This window comes from Astatotilapia calliptera, chromosome 12, assembly GCF_900246225.1.
Source record: "Astatotilapia calliptera chromosome 12, fAstCal1.2, whole genome shotgun sequence".
NCBI lineage: Eukaryota > Metazoa > Chordata > Actinopteri > Cichliformes > Cichlidae > Astatotilapia > Astatotilapia calliptera.
In genome coordinates, this window is record NC_039313.1 from 27,226,145 (window position 1) to 27,243,760 (window position 17,616).

General features: G+C 43.1%; 1 protein-coding gene across 16 annotated transcripts in view; it reads left to right on the forward strand.

The window, feature by feature from the left end:
* LOC113033089 (voltage-dependent N-type calcium channel subunit alpha-1B-like) overlaps window positions 1–17,616 on the forward strand; it is a 321,621-nt gene that overhangs the window by 239,662 nt on the left and 64,343 nt on the right. For all 16 annotated transcript variants that reach the window (XM_026186433.1, XM_026186426.1, XM_026186427.1 and 13 more), the window contains 3 exons: window positions 14,715–14,865; window positions 16,207–16,334; window positions 16,596–16,692. In XM_026186433.1, the coding sequence (XP_026042218.1) occupies window positions 14,715–14,865; window positions 16,207–16,334; window positions 16,596–16,692 (376 nt within the window). The remainder of the gene's footprint in view (window positions 1–14,714; window positions 14,866–16,206; window positions 16,335–16,595; window positions 16,693–17,616) is intronic.

Sequence of the window (17,616 nt, forward strand, 5' to 3'; positions counted from 1 at the left end):
AATTTATTATTAACAATAATATAAAATTATGCACAAAAGGAATTACTAACGTAAAAAAAAGTGGTTTCATTTATATATGTTTATATATAAATATATGCGGTGGCCCCTAGAGACAAAACACGTACAAACTCCAAAACATACAGTGGGGCAAAAAAGTATTTAGTCAGCCACCGATTGTGCAAGTTCCCCCACCTAAAATGATGACAGAGGTCAGTAATTTGCACCAGAGGTACACTTCAACTGTGAGAGACAGAATGTGAAAAAAAAAATCCATGAATCCACATGGTAGGATTTGTAAAGAATTTATTCGTAAATCAGGGTGGAAAATAAGTATTTGGTCAATAACAAAAATACAACTCAATACTTTGTAACATAACCTTTGTTGGCAATAACAGAGGTCAAACGTTTACTATAGGTCTTTACCAGGTTTGCACACACAGTAGCTGGTATTTTGGCCCATTCCTCCATGCAGATCTTCTCGAGAGCAGTGATGTTTTGGGGCTGTCGCCGAGCAACACGGACTTTCAACTCCCGCCACAGATTTTCTATGGGGTTGAGGTCTGGAGACTGGCTAGGCCACTCCAGGACTTTCAAATGCTTCTTACGGAGCCACTCCTTTGTTGCCCGGGCGGTGTGTTTTGGATCATTGTCATGTTGGAAGACCCAGCCTCGTTTCATCTTCAAAGTTCTCACTGATGGAAGGAGGTTTTGGCTCAAAATCTCACGATACATGGCCCCATTCATTCTGTCCTTAACACGGATCAGTCGTCCTGTCCCCTTGGCAGAAAAACAGCCCCATAGCATGATGTTTCCACCCCCATGCTTCACAGTAGGTATGGTGTTCTTGGGATGCAACTCAGTATTCTTCTTCCTCCAAACACGACGAGTTGAGTTTATACCAAAAAGTTCTACTTTGGTTTCATCTGACCACATGACATTCTCCCAATCCTCTGCTGTATCATCCATGTGCTCTCTGGCAAACTTCAGACGGGCCTGGACATGCACTGGCTTCAGCAGCGGAACACGTCTGGCACTGCGGGATTTGATTCCCTGCCGTTGTAGTGTGTTACTGATGGTGACCTTTGTTACTTTGGTCCCAGCTCTCTGCAGGTCATTCACCAGGTCCCCCCGTGTGGTTCTGGGATCTTTGCTCACCGTTCTCATGATCATTTTGACCCCACGGGATGAGATCTTGCGTGGAGCCCCAGATCGAAGGAGATTATCAGTGGTCTTGTATGTCTTCCATTTTCTGATGATTGCTCCCACAGTTGATTTTTTCACACCAAGCTGCTTGCCTATTGTAGATTCATTCTTCCCAGTCTGGTGCAGGTCTACAATACTTTTCCTGGTGTCCTTCGAAAGCTCTTTGGTCTTGGCCATGGCGGAGTTTGGAGTCTGACTGTTTGAGGCTGTGGACAGGTGTCTTTTATACAGATGATGAGTTCAAACAGGTGCCATTCATACAGGTAACGAGTGAGGGACAGAAAAGCTTCTTACAGAAGACGTTACAGGTCTGAGAGAGCCAGAGATTTTCCTTGTTTGAGGTGACCAAATACTTATTTTCCACCCTAATTTACGAATAAATTCTTTACAAATCCTACCATGTGGATTCATGGATTTTTATTTTCACATTCTGTCTCTCACAGTTGAAGTGTACCTCTGGTGCAAATTACTGACCTCTGTCATCATTTTAGGTGGGGGAACTTGCACAATCGGTGGCTGACTAAATACTTTTTTGCCCCACTGTAAATAATGAATAAAAGAGGCCCTAATACTGAACCCTGAGGCACACCAGCAGAAACAGGATAGAGAGTTGAAGAATTATTTAACTCCCAGCTCCACCTGGAGCCTGTATCCTGGAAGACAAATCTGTTAAATCAAACTTCACATTTGCAACCAACTGTAGCCCATAAGAGTAATAAAGTATAGTATAGTATAGTGTATATATATATATATATACACACACACACACACACACACATACATATATATATATATATATATATATATATATATATATAGTATAAATAAACACCCAGCACGCCCCTGCGGGCGGTTTATCCCTCAAGCTCAGGTCCTCTACCAGAGGCCTGGGAGCTTGAGGGTCCTGCGCAGTATCTTAGCTGTTCCCAGGACTGCGCTCTTCTGGACAGAGATCTCCGATGTTGTTCCCGGGATGATGTGGATCAGTGAATCGATGTCTCGTTCACTCTTGGCATACAGCTTGATGTCATCCATGTACAGGAGGTGGCTGACAACTGCTCCGTTCCGTAGTCGGTATCCGTAGCCAGTCTTGTTAATGATCTCACTGAGGGGGTTCAGGCCTATGCAGAACAGCAGTGGGGACAGAGCATCTCCTTGGTAGATCCCGCACTTGATGGTGACTTGTGCTATGGGCTTGGAGTTGGCCTCTAGTGTTGTACACCACATCCCCATTGAGTTCCTGATGAAGGCTCTTAGGGTCCCATTGATCTTGTACAATTCTAGGCATTCCAGTATCCAGCTGTGGGGCATTGAGTCATAGGCCTTCTTGTAATCAATCCAGGCAGTGCACAGGTTGGTCAGTCTGGTCTTGCAGTCTCGGCTGATTGTTCTGTCTGCCAGTAGCTGGTGTTTTGCACCTCTGGTATTCTTGCCAATTCCTTTCTGTGTCCCGCTCATGTATTGACCCATGTGCCTGTTCATCTTAGCCGATATAAGATAACCTTTATTAGTCCCACACGTGGGAAATTTGTTATGGTTGCAGAGTCTAATTACTGATACGTTCGTTATAAAAAATTACGAGAAGAAAAGATAAGAAAGAAAGAAACTCAGAATGAGCAGAGCTGCTGTAACAGGCTGCCGCACACGGGGGGCGCCGGAAGTGACAATATGATGCCTGACAGGAGCTTCCATGTAGTACTGAGGCAGGTTATTGGTCGGTAGTTGGAGGGGACCGGTCCCTTCTTGGGGTCCTTGGGGATCAGGACCGTCCGGCCTTCAGTTAGCCATTCCGGGTGTCTCTCGTTAACTAGCAGCTGGTTCATTTGTGCTGCCAGACGCTCGTGGAGTGCAGTCAGGTTCTTCAGCCAGTAGGCGTGAACCATGTCGGGCCCTGGTGCTGTCCAACTCTTCATACTGGAGACCCTTTCTTGGTTACTTGATGGTTACTGAACCCTGTTCAGGGAGGTCGCTGTGGTCTGCCCTCAGATCCTCTAGCCACTGAGCATTGCCGTTATGGGTTGCATCCTTCTCCCATATGCTCTTCCAGTATTGCTCCGTCTCCAGCCTTGGTGGTGCTGTTCTCTTATTGTTCCCTTGCCACTGAGAGTACACCTTTGCTGGTTCTGTGGAGAACAGCTGGTTTATTCTCCTGCCTTCTATCTCTCTGGTGTACCTCCTCAAGTGGCTGGCCAAGGCTGTGAGTCTTTGCTTGGCAGTTTCCAAGGCCTCAGGTATGGACAGCTTGCTGTATTTCTTAGGCACCTTATTTGTCGCACCTTTCTGCAACTCCGTTAGTTGGCTAACCTCCCTCCGTGCTACTTTGATCTTGCCCTCTAGCCTCCTTCTCCATGGAGGGTACTGCCCCTTGTCGCTGTTCAACTTGTAGCCAAGCATCTCACTGATCACTGCTGCCGTATTGTAGATCAGCTTGTTAGTGTCGGTAATCGTGGTTGTAGGTATTGCCCGTAGTGCTGCATTAACATAATCTAGCAGACCTTCTGAGGGTACTTCACGTAATCTTGGTAACCGGCTACGGGGGATCCAGGTTTCAAGCTTGGCCATGATCCTATTTTTCAGGTCAGTTCCTCTCGCACTCAACGATCCTTCTCCTATCGCACTTGGGGTTATGTACCCAATCTCGGGTGGGGGTGATGATATCGCCCCCCTGACCTGGCGTCCTGACTCCTCCTTGCCGTAGCATTTGTGTTGTACCTCGTCAATCTCTAGCTGTGAGAGCAGTCCCTTCTTTCGAATGTTGGAACACTGAGCTACTAGTTGTTTCGCCGTCATTGTGGATGTTGGGTATCGAAGAATCCATAGGTCCCTCATCCTATTCATGTAGCCCCTTCCGCCGGGGTTACTTGCGTAGTAGCATTCCAACAACGCCCTGTTTTCGTCTCTTGCCCACCGATGCCTTCTTGTTCCAGTAGCCAGGGTGCCCTGGTTCCTCAACACCTGACGCGGACCTTGTTGATCCGGGCGACGTCCAAGCCGGCATGCCTTCATATTTATCTGTCTTGCTCATGTCTGCGGTAGGCTTGCTTAGCATAGGGGGTCTAGCCTTAGGACCCTTAGGACTTAGGACGCCCCCAGGCAGGAATCGAACTTGCGATCACTACGCTATCCAGCTGCTCAATATATATATATTAGGGGTGCAACGATATTCGTATCGATATTGAACCGTTCGATACAGTGCTTTCGGTTCGGTACGCATATGTATCGAACAATACAACATTTGTAATTTATTTTATCAACTTTCCTTCTGACGATGCTGTCTGTGTTGAGCGCTCAGTGAATCTGCGTTCGACTACTCCGCCTAGGCTGCACTGTCGAGCGCAGATCCACTGAGCGCTCAACACAGACAGCATAGTCAGGAGGAAGAGCGCAGGGCAAGCTAGCGAGACAGAAGTTAAGCTCTCCTTGCAAGATGGACCTCCCCCACCCTCATTCAGATCTGGCGTTTGGAATTATTTTGGTTTTCATGTGACGTATGACCCTGAAGGTAAGCGAGTCATGGACTAAAGTAAAACAGTATGTTGGATGTGCCATGCAATGCTTAATTAACTAGTGTGTTAGCGCAGTTAGCTCGTTAACGTGTTGGCTGTCTAGCCCCATGCACGGGGCGATCGGCGGTAGCTCGTTAACGGAGATTTGCCGTGTTGTGGCGTTAAGGTCATTTCAACGAGATTAACCTGAAAGCACTAGTGGGAACACAACGAATATGACTGCACATTTACGCCGACATCATCCTAGTGCAAAGTCAAAAACAACAAGCATGCTACTAACTTTAGCAGAATCATTTAGACAGCTGTTAGCACGTGATTCTCCTTATGCTGCTGAGAATATAGCCCAGAAGAAGCGGATAGTATAGCTTTTATTTTGGAAAGAGACATTTCTCTGTAATAAACTCTCTTTTCCAAAGATGAGTGATTCCTCAATCAGATACAGGGCTTGCAAAATCGCTAGCCCGACGTCCCGGAGCTAGCGATCTTTCCAGTCGGGCTACAAAAATCTCTCTGCCCTGCCCGTCGGGCTATTGTAGGAAAAATATATGTCAATGCTTTTGCATTCTTTCAGAAATGTAGCTGGGTAATTATGTCATTGGCATCGGTGAGCCACTGTTAATATGTGACATATTGAAATCGCGTTTGAATTTGCGCTTGTTTTTTTGCTTTCACTTTGCAATGACAGCACTGATCTGTGAGTGATGATAATTTGTGCACCAATTCCTCTGACATCGTCTTATTAATTGTTAGCTTACTATGCAAACATGACAAGTGAAATCTCCCGCAGCAAGCTTAAACATGTGAGAGGTTGATCGCGCAGAGAATCGCTGAGCTTATGTGAGTCCGTGTGTAAAAGTAGCAGTATATATATTTTAGTTCTGCTGAGCCAAATAAGACAGGTCGGGGTGAAGAAGTGACAGCCAAAGAAAAGCTTACCACAAAACGGAGAAGTTATGACAAATGAGACTATAAGGCAAAAAGAAAGTGCAGCTTTATGGTTTCATGGACAAAAGAATTTCTGTGGCTGCAATATGACGAGCTAAATAACCAGGGGTGCACATAAGTGGTCCGCAGGTGCGCATTCGCTGTCAAAATAAAAAACGCGCACAAGGGTTAGGGTTAAATTTAAAAACTGTACTTTTGAGTTAAAATATATATTTATAATTTTAATAAATGACAAATTAAAAAGGCATGAACATTTTTTTGTATCGAAAAAATATCGAACCGTGACACCAAAGTAGAGATGGCACGATACCACTTTTTTATGTCCGATACCGATACCGATATCATAAATTTGGATATCTGCCGATGCCGATATGAATCCGATATAGTGTTTTTTAATCAACAAAACTGTTTTTTAAATATCTTGCTGCATTTTGTATAAGTTCATACTCAAGTTTAAAACAACAACTACACTAAAGCTATTCTGTTATACCTGTATGCAAAAGAGAATATTTCATAGTTCAGCAATACTGATCAATCTAATAAACTTAAACCTACACCATCCTCCCTATTCTGGTATTTTAAAGAGTACTTAGCATAAATATTAAGCAACCTAACTAATAGGGTTCCAACTCCCAGCAACAACAAAAATAAATAAATAAAAAATAGGGAACCACCCCTCACGCGCCACCTCATGATGCTTAATCGACGTAATCAACCTTAATTTGATGCAGTGTGAAAAAAAAATGCACAGAAATCAATTATTTTTCAAGAAATATTAAATAGATTCAACAGCTTTCTTCAACAAAATTGCAGACTGCACAGATGGTACCTTCCCAAAGGGAAGTACTATAGCTTACTAGGGTATATTAGACTTAATAGTTACTATATACAGTAATTGACTTCTATTCATTTTACATCAAATTAAAACTTTGGGTGTCAGATAATTAATTATTAAAAACAAGACATTTTAAATGAGAATAAGAAAGAAAAGTATGTCTTTGTGTCCCCTTTTCCCTGTTAATGCCCTATCGGCCCCCCTGGCTAAACTTTGCTAGATCCGCCCCTGCACAGCTACCAGTGTCAGCTACGTAGAAAAAGATCCTCGAGTAGAAAGTAATATTAAATAAATTCTAACAACAGCTGATCAAGCTTAAACGTGCTGCTGTTGTTCAGCCGCTGGTTTCCTCTTTCTGGTGCAAAGTGGGCCAAAAGCAAACAAGAGACACGGACTCGCGACAGAAAAGCCGATCAGCTGATCATTGATCAGTTTCATGATTGAAGTAGCAGCAAGAAGAGGCAGTCGCTCCATATATCGCTTGTTAAGCTTAACGCAGGAATGCTTTACAAACATTCAGAGATGGACTTACACACTTGCTTTACTTCTCTCGGGGATAACTTTGTCGGAGATGAAATGCCGGGTAGCTAGCGAAGCTCCACATGCTATCCAGACCACCGACAGGTCCCGCATGCCACAGCCGCTCTATCACGTGATGCATACTGCTCCGACGTGCTAACGTTCTGAGGTGAGTTACGGCGTGTTGCAAGTTTTGTGAGGTGCTTTCGTGATATTTAATGGATCGGATTACATTTTTTATTTTTCTCCGATATCCGATCCAGTAATTTAGGTCAGTATCGGACCGATACCGATACGTAATATCGGATCGGTCCATCTCTACACCAAAGTATCGAACCGAACCGAACCGTGAATTTTGTGTATCGTTGCACCCCTACTAACCACCTTGCCACCGTGCTGCCTAGTTTTATTTATTTATTTTAGTTCATTTTCTCCTATTTGATCACTTTGATTTCTTGACTATTATTATTTCACAGAAAATCAACTAATGTACTTTTCCTCCCTTTTTGTCATCAAGGAATTCACACACACACTCACAGGCTGGTCACTCGCCCCCACCTTTCTCTCTCTCTCTCTCTCTCTCTCACACACACACACACACCTTTTACTCCTCCTTTGTTCCACCTGTGAACCCGCCCCTCGAGGCTGGCTCACACACACCTCATGCTTCTCGCAGTCCCATTCAAACTTTTTGCGTTCCTCTGCTGATTCAGGACAACGCCCTGATCAGCACGCAGAGCAGATGCCGTCCACTCACACTTCACAAAACTAGGACAATTAGGCTCACAATCTTCGGATCGCGCCACATTTGCCTCACAAATTATTCAAACTGCGCCACGGACTTGATAACGCGGTTTCTCTTCCCCAGAAAAAAATAAAACGAAATTCAACTCCCCTATCCGGTTGTTCAGTCTGATGTCACTAGCCGTGTCTGGGTCTAAACTCCGCTGCAGGTCCATATATCAAACGATCACTGTGGCATTACTGAGAGTTGAAAAACTGTCTAAAGTCTTTCATCTTTAATAAAATGATCAGCGTTCTGCTCTACCAGGTGTAACAATTGAGTTTAACATCCAGGCATCCATGAAAACGGAATTTATGACATTTAACGGAGTTAGAAGTTAGCAGGGAGTTAGCTCGCTAGCTTCTATCTAAATACAATATAGCATGGCCTGACTGCGGGGTTTTGGAAACAAATTAAAACGTACAGCTTTCTTATCACTTCCAGCATAAATGAAGACAGAAAACTAAACAGCAGTGACGTTTGTAGGGTTACTGAAGTTGGGCTAGCTGGTATATAATGATGTGCTACGTGACCGCTAGCGACATAGCTATGTTAGCATAATATAAACAAGCTAACTTTTTTTTCCACTCGATAAAAGTTAACGTGAGTTTTCTCGGTGGTCAGAAACAAATGTAATCGCATGGCAGGATGCTGTAAAAGGACCAAACTTCAGCCAGGAGAACAACTGAGATAATCCATCCACAATACGAGGTTAGTCATTCATATACTGCTGCATGGGCTGGGCTGTAGCTACATCCTAAGGTTTTAAAAACTGAGCTTAAATAAATGATTAGCGGTAATAAAAGCCGAGGGAGGTCAACAGGGATCACTGACTGTTTTAGGAGCTTTTTGAGATCAAATAGAAGAAAATACATAACATTAAACATGTTAACAACACAAAAGCCATATTAAACGCAGACTACTTTAGACCCGGAAGTAGGATTCGTCGCGTCATCACTGAACAACCGGATTGAATTCACAGTTTGCAACAATTCGTGACACGATCTCCTGCCACGATTTCTACACACCACAAATTATTTTTGTTACTTTAATTGACTCCCGTACTTCGGACAAGACACAGACTCTAACTGCGCTATTACACACACTACACAGTCTACACAGTCTACAGCCCATCAGTGGGCTGAGCCAAGCAGTTGTACTCTCACTAACGAAGCAACTTGCCCCCACTCTCATGCAGGTTATCAACCGCGACTAGGATCCAACACCTAGCTTTAGTTATTTAAGGCATCCCCGGTGCCTAGGTAACCACCCTGGATCTCCTGCCCTCACAGGTCCTACCCCCATGTCCGAGAATAGGGGGAGCAACCAAGCCCGGAACACACGTGTCCCTCAGCCGGCATCGAGGCCTTAAATCCCGCTTTCTAACTAATAGTAACACACGTTTCCTGCTATAACGCACGGGGACGGGTCACAACACCGCCACTTTTTTTCTAATGACTAAGACGGATCACACACCGCCGTGGATGAAACACTGATTCTACTAATCCGTAACAAACGTCTCCTGCTTTAACGCACTGAGATTTTCTTACGACGCGCTAAACATCAACCTGAAGTTCTTAGCAAAAGTCTCTTGCTTTAGTCGTGCTGGGACGGACCCTAGCCGCCTCTTTATTCTACTGAGTGAATTTACACTGCGATACGTTCAACTTAGCGAACAGATAATTTAGGCTTTAAACAATATGCACGGTTCGTAAATAAATGGGTTGTGCTTACCTTTTAATCATGTGAGCTAGCTCTCTGTTTGCCTCGTTTCACGATCTCAGCTCTGCCAATTCATCCTCTCTGGGCCTCGAGCGAATCCCCAGGTTTCACAGCACTAAAACTGTTGCGAAATCAGTTTCACCCCAGTGCTTTTTATTCCTCGGGCATCCAGAGATGGCAGCGGAACTCAGTAGTCATTTCACAAAACCCTTATTCATCTTTATTCATCTTCATTTAAGCATGCATCTTCTAGAAGGGGAGATGTACAAGGCCGGTGTCCCTCTGCAGATCTTCACTGCTTTGTCTGTGAAACACAGTTTTGTAGAAGTGACCCCATCATAAAACTCCCATGGTGTGCTGCAAACTCTGTGTCTGTGTGTATGCACGAGCATGTGAGTGCCTGTGTGTGCGTGTACTAGGGCTGCCACGATTAGTCGACTAGTCACGATTACGTCGACTATCAAAATCGCCGACGACTGATTTAATAGTCGACACGTCGTTTGAAGCTTTGTAAGATCCCAAAAGACGCAGGAATAAGTAGCAGGATTTAAGAATGTAATAACGGACTGAAACAGAAGATGGCAGCACTGCATGTACAAGGATGCCAGCTGCCGTTAAACCCCGAAGAAGAACATATTTTCAGACGAGAATGTAGCTGTGTAAACCTCAAATATCTGCTCAGTTTATCAAGACACCACATATTTTCAAAAGCGCTCCGACGTTTTCGGAGACATCTGTTACCCACTAGCTCGATAGCTAGCCGGGGGCTAGGCTCACTAGCGCCGTGAGAACACCGCACTCCCGGCTTCAAACCCACCGCCGTCTTTCGCTACTCAGGTTAAACATGATATATGAGTCACTTAGATAACTTAAAATGTTATTGTTTGGCTTTTTTCAATATTTTATTTGTTCCTGAGTAAATCGGTTTGGCTGAGATTAAAGTTTTTACACAGCTGAATAAACATCAAGCAGACAGCTGATTATCAGAAGTATGAGATGCTCGAGAATTTACTCCGGTGTCCTGTTATATTTTAGATAGCAAGGAGTTTATTAAACTTCACCAAAACAATCTGCAAACTTCATTAAAATTTAACAAACTATCATCTTGTCTTTATTTTTAGTTAGCACATACCTTAAACACTTAAAGCTGTAAGCTAATGATAGTTATATAAGAGCAGATGCTGCTGGTGCAATAAGCTGTACGTTTTATGTCCAGTGGATGATGATCTGATTAGTCGACTAATCGCAAAAATAATCGGTGACTAGTCGACTATCAAAATAATCGTTTGTGGCAGCCCTACGTGTACCCGTGAGTGAGTGTGCGAGTGTAACAGTTTAAGCACTGTGTGTGTGTGTTTCTGCGTACGTGACTTCCTGCTGGACATAAAAGTAATCTCCTAAGCTACAAGCTTCATTCTGTATCAAGCTTCATTCCGTAGTCGGTATTCGTAGCCAGCCTCGTTAATGATCTCCTTGAGGGGATTCAGGCCTATGCATAACAGCAGTGGGGTAGATACGGGACTTGATGGCGACTTGTGCTATCAGCTTGAAGTTGGCCTCTATTGTTTTTTGCCACACCCCCATGAGTCCCTGATGAAGGCTCTTCAGGTCCTGTTGATCTTGTACAGTTCTAGGCATTCCAGGATCCAGGTGTGGGATATTGAATCATAGGCCTTCTTGTAGTCAATCCAGGTGCACAGGTTGGTCAGTCTAGTCTTGCAGTCTATGATGTCTGACAGGAGCTTCCATGTGGTACTGTTATTCAAGATTCAAGATTTTTATTTGCCATTTGCACACAGGACCAACAGTCCATACACATTGGAATTCTTGTGCATAGCTCTCCAGGTCAAATTATTCTTTACAAAGTAAAAACAAAGCAACTAAAAAAGAGAATAGAAATAAAGAAAAGAATGGAGCAATCATTGTATTTACTATATACAAAACACACTGTACAGAGAGGGTGGTAATACACTTCTTAGCACTGAACATATAATATTGCACATTTTCACAAATCTGTTTCACAGATCTGTTTCAGTGAGTATATTGCACATTAATCAGTGATTTATCCCATTGTATATTGAAATGAGGTGAGGTAGTGCTGTGTTATTTTAAGTGTTCAGTGTTTTTTTATGTTATGCCATCAGTCTGACTGTTGTATGTTGAGTGTTATGTTGAATATTCAGTGTTTGTGTTTTGCCATCAGTCTGACAGTTGCGGGGAAAAAGCTGTTGAAAAACCTTGTTCTGTGTGTGATGATGCTCTCAGCTCTGTTGTGTCTAAGGATGTATATACACTTTTTGTGTCTGAGCAGAGGGTGAACTAGATGGTGTGGGTCCCTGGTAATTCTCTCTGCTCTTTTTCAGCAGCGTTGTGTGTACAGAGAGTCCATGGAAGGAAGTTTTGTTCCTATGATCCTCTCCGCAGACTTTATGACTCTTTACTGTTATAGGACTTTTCCCTTCTGGGGGTCCTTGGGGATCAGGACTGTCTGGCCTTCATTTAGCCATTCTGGATGTCTCTCATCAACTAGCAGCTGGTTCATTTGTACTGCCAGATGCTCGTGAAGTGCAGTCAGCTTCTTCAGCCAGTAGGCATGAACCATCCCAGGGCCTGGTGCTGTCCAACTCTTCATACTGGAGATCCTTTCTTGGATATCTGCCACTGTGCTGGTTACTGAACCCTGTTCAGGGAGGTCTCTGTGGTCTGCTCTTTGATCCACTATCCGCTGAGTATTGCTGTTATGGATGGCGTCCTTCTCCCATATGTCCTTCCAGTATTGCTCGGTTTCCAGCCTTGGTGGTGCTGTTCTTATATTATTCCCTTGCCACTGAGAGTACACCCTGGCTGGTTCTGTGGAGAAAAGCTGGTTTATTCTCCTGCCTTCAATCTATTTGGTGTACATCTTCAAGCGGCTGGCCAAGGCTGTGAGTCGTTTCTTGGCAGTTTCCAAGGCCTCAGGTATGGACAGCTTGCTGTACTTCTTAGGCACCTTCATTGCACATTTCTGCACCTCTGATAGTTGGCTAACCTCCCTCCATGCTATCTTGATCTTGGTCTCTAGTCTCCTTCTCCATGGTCTGCACTGCTTCTTGTAGCTGTTCAGCTTGTAGCCAAGCATCTAACTGATCACCGTTGCCGTGGTGTAGATCAGTTGGTTAGCCTTGGTAGTTGAGGTAGGTAAGCACTTGAGGTAGGTAAGGTTGAGGTAGGCTGTATTCACAACATCTAGTAGATCTAGGTTACTTCACGTAGGGTACCTCACGTAGTCTTGGTAACCGGCTACGGAGGATCCAGGTTTCAAACTTCACCATGATTCTAGTCGTGTCCAAATTCATGGGCTGCATCCTCCTGAGGACCCCGCCTTTGCGGTCTACGTAGGCCAGGTCCTCAGTAGGTTGGGTAGACCGGAAGTAAACGACTGTGAAATTGGACGGTCTTGCCTTCTGATGCTGTCTCGATGGAGTTTAATAAACTCGGCCGTCTGCTCCTTGCTATCTAAAATATAACAGGGCACTGGCGTAAATTCTCGACCGTCTCACACTTCTGTTTAATCAGTTTTCTGTTTGATGTTTTTTCAGCTGTGTGAAAACCACCCAGGGCATTTATAAACACACCCGAAACTCTGGCTGATTGGGTCCCACACCCAATTTCACACCTTGGCTCAGGCGATTAGAGGATCATCAGGGGGTCCTTTTGTCCCTCTGTGGGGGGTCACTCCCACTAGGTTTATATCTGGGACTCTCCACCATTTGACCTTAGAACTGAAGAAGCTTCTCGGATGAGAGGTGAAACGTCTTCAAGCAACTTAAAGAAGTCCAGACGCTTTTCTTTGCAAGCTCCTTTGACCCTGAAAACCATACATTTCACACCTGAGCCTCAACTCTCGCGGCCCAGTACCAAACGACTCACGGACCGGTACCGGTCCAAGGCCCGGGGTTTGGGGACCCCTGCTCTTAATTGTTGTGATGCGTGTTCGAAATGCAGAGAGGTGCGCTGGATTTGCCACACGGAGCAGTGCGAGAGTAAAGCATGAAGGAGGGGCTAATAATCGGCTCAGTCATTTTTAATGATCGTTGAAAGCCCAGATCGTAATCGTGATTAAAATTCAATTAATTGAGCAGCCCTACTTTGTCGCGTCGCTGTGACGTAATCGGTCTACAAATGCGTCCTCAGGAGGATGCAGCCCATGAATTTGGACACGACCTCTATCTCTCAGGTCAGTTCCTCTCGTACACCATGGGCCTCTTAGCTGCATTTTTGATCAGCGCTCTCCTTGCTCGTCCTGTGAGTTTAGGTGGACGGCCTTATCTTGGTAGGTTTACAGTTGTGCCATGCCATACTCCTTCCGCTTCCGAATGATCGGTTGAACAGTGCTCCGTGAGATGTTCAAGGCTTGGGAAATGATTTTGTAGCCAAAGCCTGCTTTAAATTTCTCAATAACTTTATACCTGACCTGTCTGGTGTGTTCTTTGGACTTCATGGTGTTGTTGCTCCCAATTTTCTCTTAGACAACTTCTGAGGCCGTCACAGAGCAGCTATATTTGTACTGACATTAGATTACACATAGGTAGACTCTATTTAGTCATTAGCACTCATCAGGCAATGTCTATGGGCAACTGACTACACTCAGACCAAAGGGGGCTGAATAATTACGCACACCCCACTTTGCAGTTATTTATTTGTAAAAAATGTTTGGAATCATGTATGATTTTCGTTCCACTTCTCACGTGTACACCACTTTGTATTGGTCTTTCACGTGGAATTCCAATAAAATTGATTCATGTTTGTGGCTGTAATGTGACAAAATGTGGGAAAGTTCAAGGGGGCCGAATACTTTTGCAAGCCACTGTGTGTTTGTGTGTGTGTGTGTGTGTATATATATATATATATATATATATATATATCTCGATATATCGCGCTTTAATAAGAAACACACTGTTCTTTTTTCTGCAAGACATATTAGCACCAGACTGATCTTCCTTCACCGAAAATAGTCAAAAATCAACCATGTTATTTTAAGTCAAGTCAAGTTAAAATTTGTTTTTCAATAGCACATGTAAAAGATTAGTATACATCAAAGTGCTTCACAATAATTTTAAGTTTGTTGAAGCTGAATTGGGGTGATGCACAGTGTTGTCAATGACTTTATTCTAACCATTTCTGTTTCTCTCTTTCCTCTTCTCTCTCGATAATGGATCAGGAGTGCAACTGGAGAGGCTTGGCATGAGATCATGTTATCATGCTTGAGTCACCGTACATGTGATGAGCGATCAGGGACCCACGGAAAAGAGTGTGGCAGCGATTTTGCCTATTTCTACTTTGTCTCTTTCATTTTTCTCTGCTCTTTCCTGGTCAGTACTGAAGCCTAAATGTCGCCATTGCAGCTGACACATTTGATTGTTTAACTATTGGCCAAAGAGTTTAACTGACTCTTACTTCTGCTTTTTTATAATATTTACGTCTAAATTGCTGATCACAACACAGAGTAAATATAAAACTTACTGTAAAACCTCGCAGCTGCCCATCTTTAAGCCACCTAGTCAGAAATACACATGTGCTAGTTAGTCATCACACATATATTTGGGACAGAGTAATGATCATTACTGGTCATTTCCTCAAATTTTTAATGAATGAATAAATCAACACTTGTTAATGAGTTTTTGTTAGTACAGGATTTTTGCTCCCTGAGAAGATACACATCCAGTATTCCAGCTGTTTAATTTTTTACATACATGCCAGATCCAGTATGTGTAATCAATACATGATACTTAAAAATGTGTTTTCAAGCCACTTAAAAATACAAAATACAGCATATCTTTTTTAAAGTAGCAACAGTTATATTGCTAAAATATAATATTGACCCTCCTAGGACCTGGCGTCCTCATATGTGGACATCACATTTAGGGTTATTTAGACCAACATATACTCAATTTTGCTCTACAAGGGCCTGATATCTACTTACGAGAACATTATACTGCTACTGTTATACTGAAATTTTAAACGAATATCCTCATATGTGGCTCTCATTTTTCTTAGAAAAAAAACTGGTAAAAAAAAAAAAATCTGGTAATTCTTTGTTTTTACATTAATTGGGTCCTAATCAACCCAAATATCAAAGAGAAATTAAAAATACATGCTGTGGAAGAGTTCAGGTCTTAGGAGGTTAAGATGTATGTCCTCTGTGTTTTTGGCATTATAAACTTCATTATAAACTGCTGTTCCATTTGTAATAAAACATTAAGACAGCATAAAAACAATGAAAGTGAAAAGTCATAATCAAAATATAAGAAAAGGTTCTTAAAAAATGGAAACAAGAATAAATCAGAATCCACAGAATGCATAGAGGTGGCATTAAAGTTATTGAATTAAAAACAGTCGAAACAACGGTATTAAGCTTTTTTTGAAGCAGTTTTTAAATGTAGATAGATATATTCTAAAGGGAACTGTGGGCATGTTTGCACATGTTTGCAATTACAATTAAGTGTTTTTGTTTGCTTAACATCGATAATACTGTGAAGAACTATTTCAACATGTTTACATCAGTATCTTGTCTAGTTAGATAACATTTCATCTGTGAAATCCTAGAATTTAGTGTTAGCTTTTATTAGAATATCATAAAACATAAAAATACATGTCTGTTATTTTTTATATTTCAAAACAACAGGTCTAACTACCTTATGTCTGTCTTCTAGATGCTGAACCTGTTTGTGGCAGTCATAATGGATAACTTTGAGTATCTGACCAGAGACTCGTCCATCCTGGGGCCTCATCACCTCGATGAGTTTATCCGGGTTTGGGCTGAGTACGACCCAGCTGCGTGGTATGTTCAAGCCTTCATCTGGCCCCAGAGAACAGAATGCACAGTAAAGTGAAGGAAAAACCTCTCTAGCCTTACTCCTCTCTCCCCTGTTTGTGACTACGGTGACTGAACAAGGCCTCATTCCTGTACCTTGTTGTTTGCAGTCAGCCCTCTGATAATTATTGGGATTTTGTTTTTTTGTTTATTGTTTTGTTTTGTTTTGTTTTATTTTGGAAGCTGTCCTGAACGGTTGTTTATTTATGTGCTTGTTCTTTTCCGCAGCGGACGGATTTCCTATAAGGATATGTACAATTTGTTACGCATTATCTCACCCCCCCTTGGCTTAGGGAAGAACTGCCCTAATAGGGTAGCATACAAGGTTTGCAAATACCAGACATTTCCATCACTAGGGTGCTTTGTGTACCTCTATGCCAAGAGAATTTTAACTGAATGGCTGTGCACCAATGAAATCGCCTTTACACTAGCACTTGCCCCTTCAAACTGTCTGGCTTTGATGATCCTGGAGTGGAAACAAAGTTTTCAAAGCCGCGGCACTGTCCCAACATGCTGCCTGCCATAAGACTTTCTTCTGTCTGTAATGTTTTAACTGCAGACTGCAATTTACTCTACAAACTGAGCCTTCAAAAGTCTTAAATTCAATTCAGTTATGGCAAATCAAAATCAGCAAGAACAATGTGATCTTTTTTGTACATGTCTGCCTCGTGAAAGTTAGGCTATGAGCAACCACAGCAGATTTCAGGCTGGCATTGAAACCTTTGTCTCCGTACACCCTGGTTGTAGTACCAGTGAGATGTCTGCAAGCATGCTGTGGCAGACATCCCCATTATACTGCTCTCATCTCTCTTCCCTTTCATCAGCATCCTGTGTGGGTCTGAACATTGTCCCATTTTTCTCCCCTCCTCCCCTGACTCACTCTTTACCATTCCATGTTTCCTCTCAGGAATCCTGAGCTCCATGGCGATGCATCCATCCCTGCGCCCTGACACAGTGGCCGAGGATGGCATATACCTTCCATCTCACTCAAGGAAATCTATTAACAGATTTCTGTTTTTCCTTTCCATTATTCTGCTGTTTTGTTGATTTCTTTTTATTTATTTTCCCCTTCTCTAACTTCCCATCCATCTCTGTTTGCATTCTATTTATGTTTTGATTTCCTACCCTGTGAAGTGGCCGTATCAAGTACCTCGATATGTATCAGATGCTGCTCCACATGTCCCCACCCTTAGGTTTGGGAAAGAAATGTCCGCCAAGAGTCGCCTACAAGGTAGACCCTCCTCTTCCG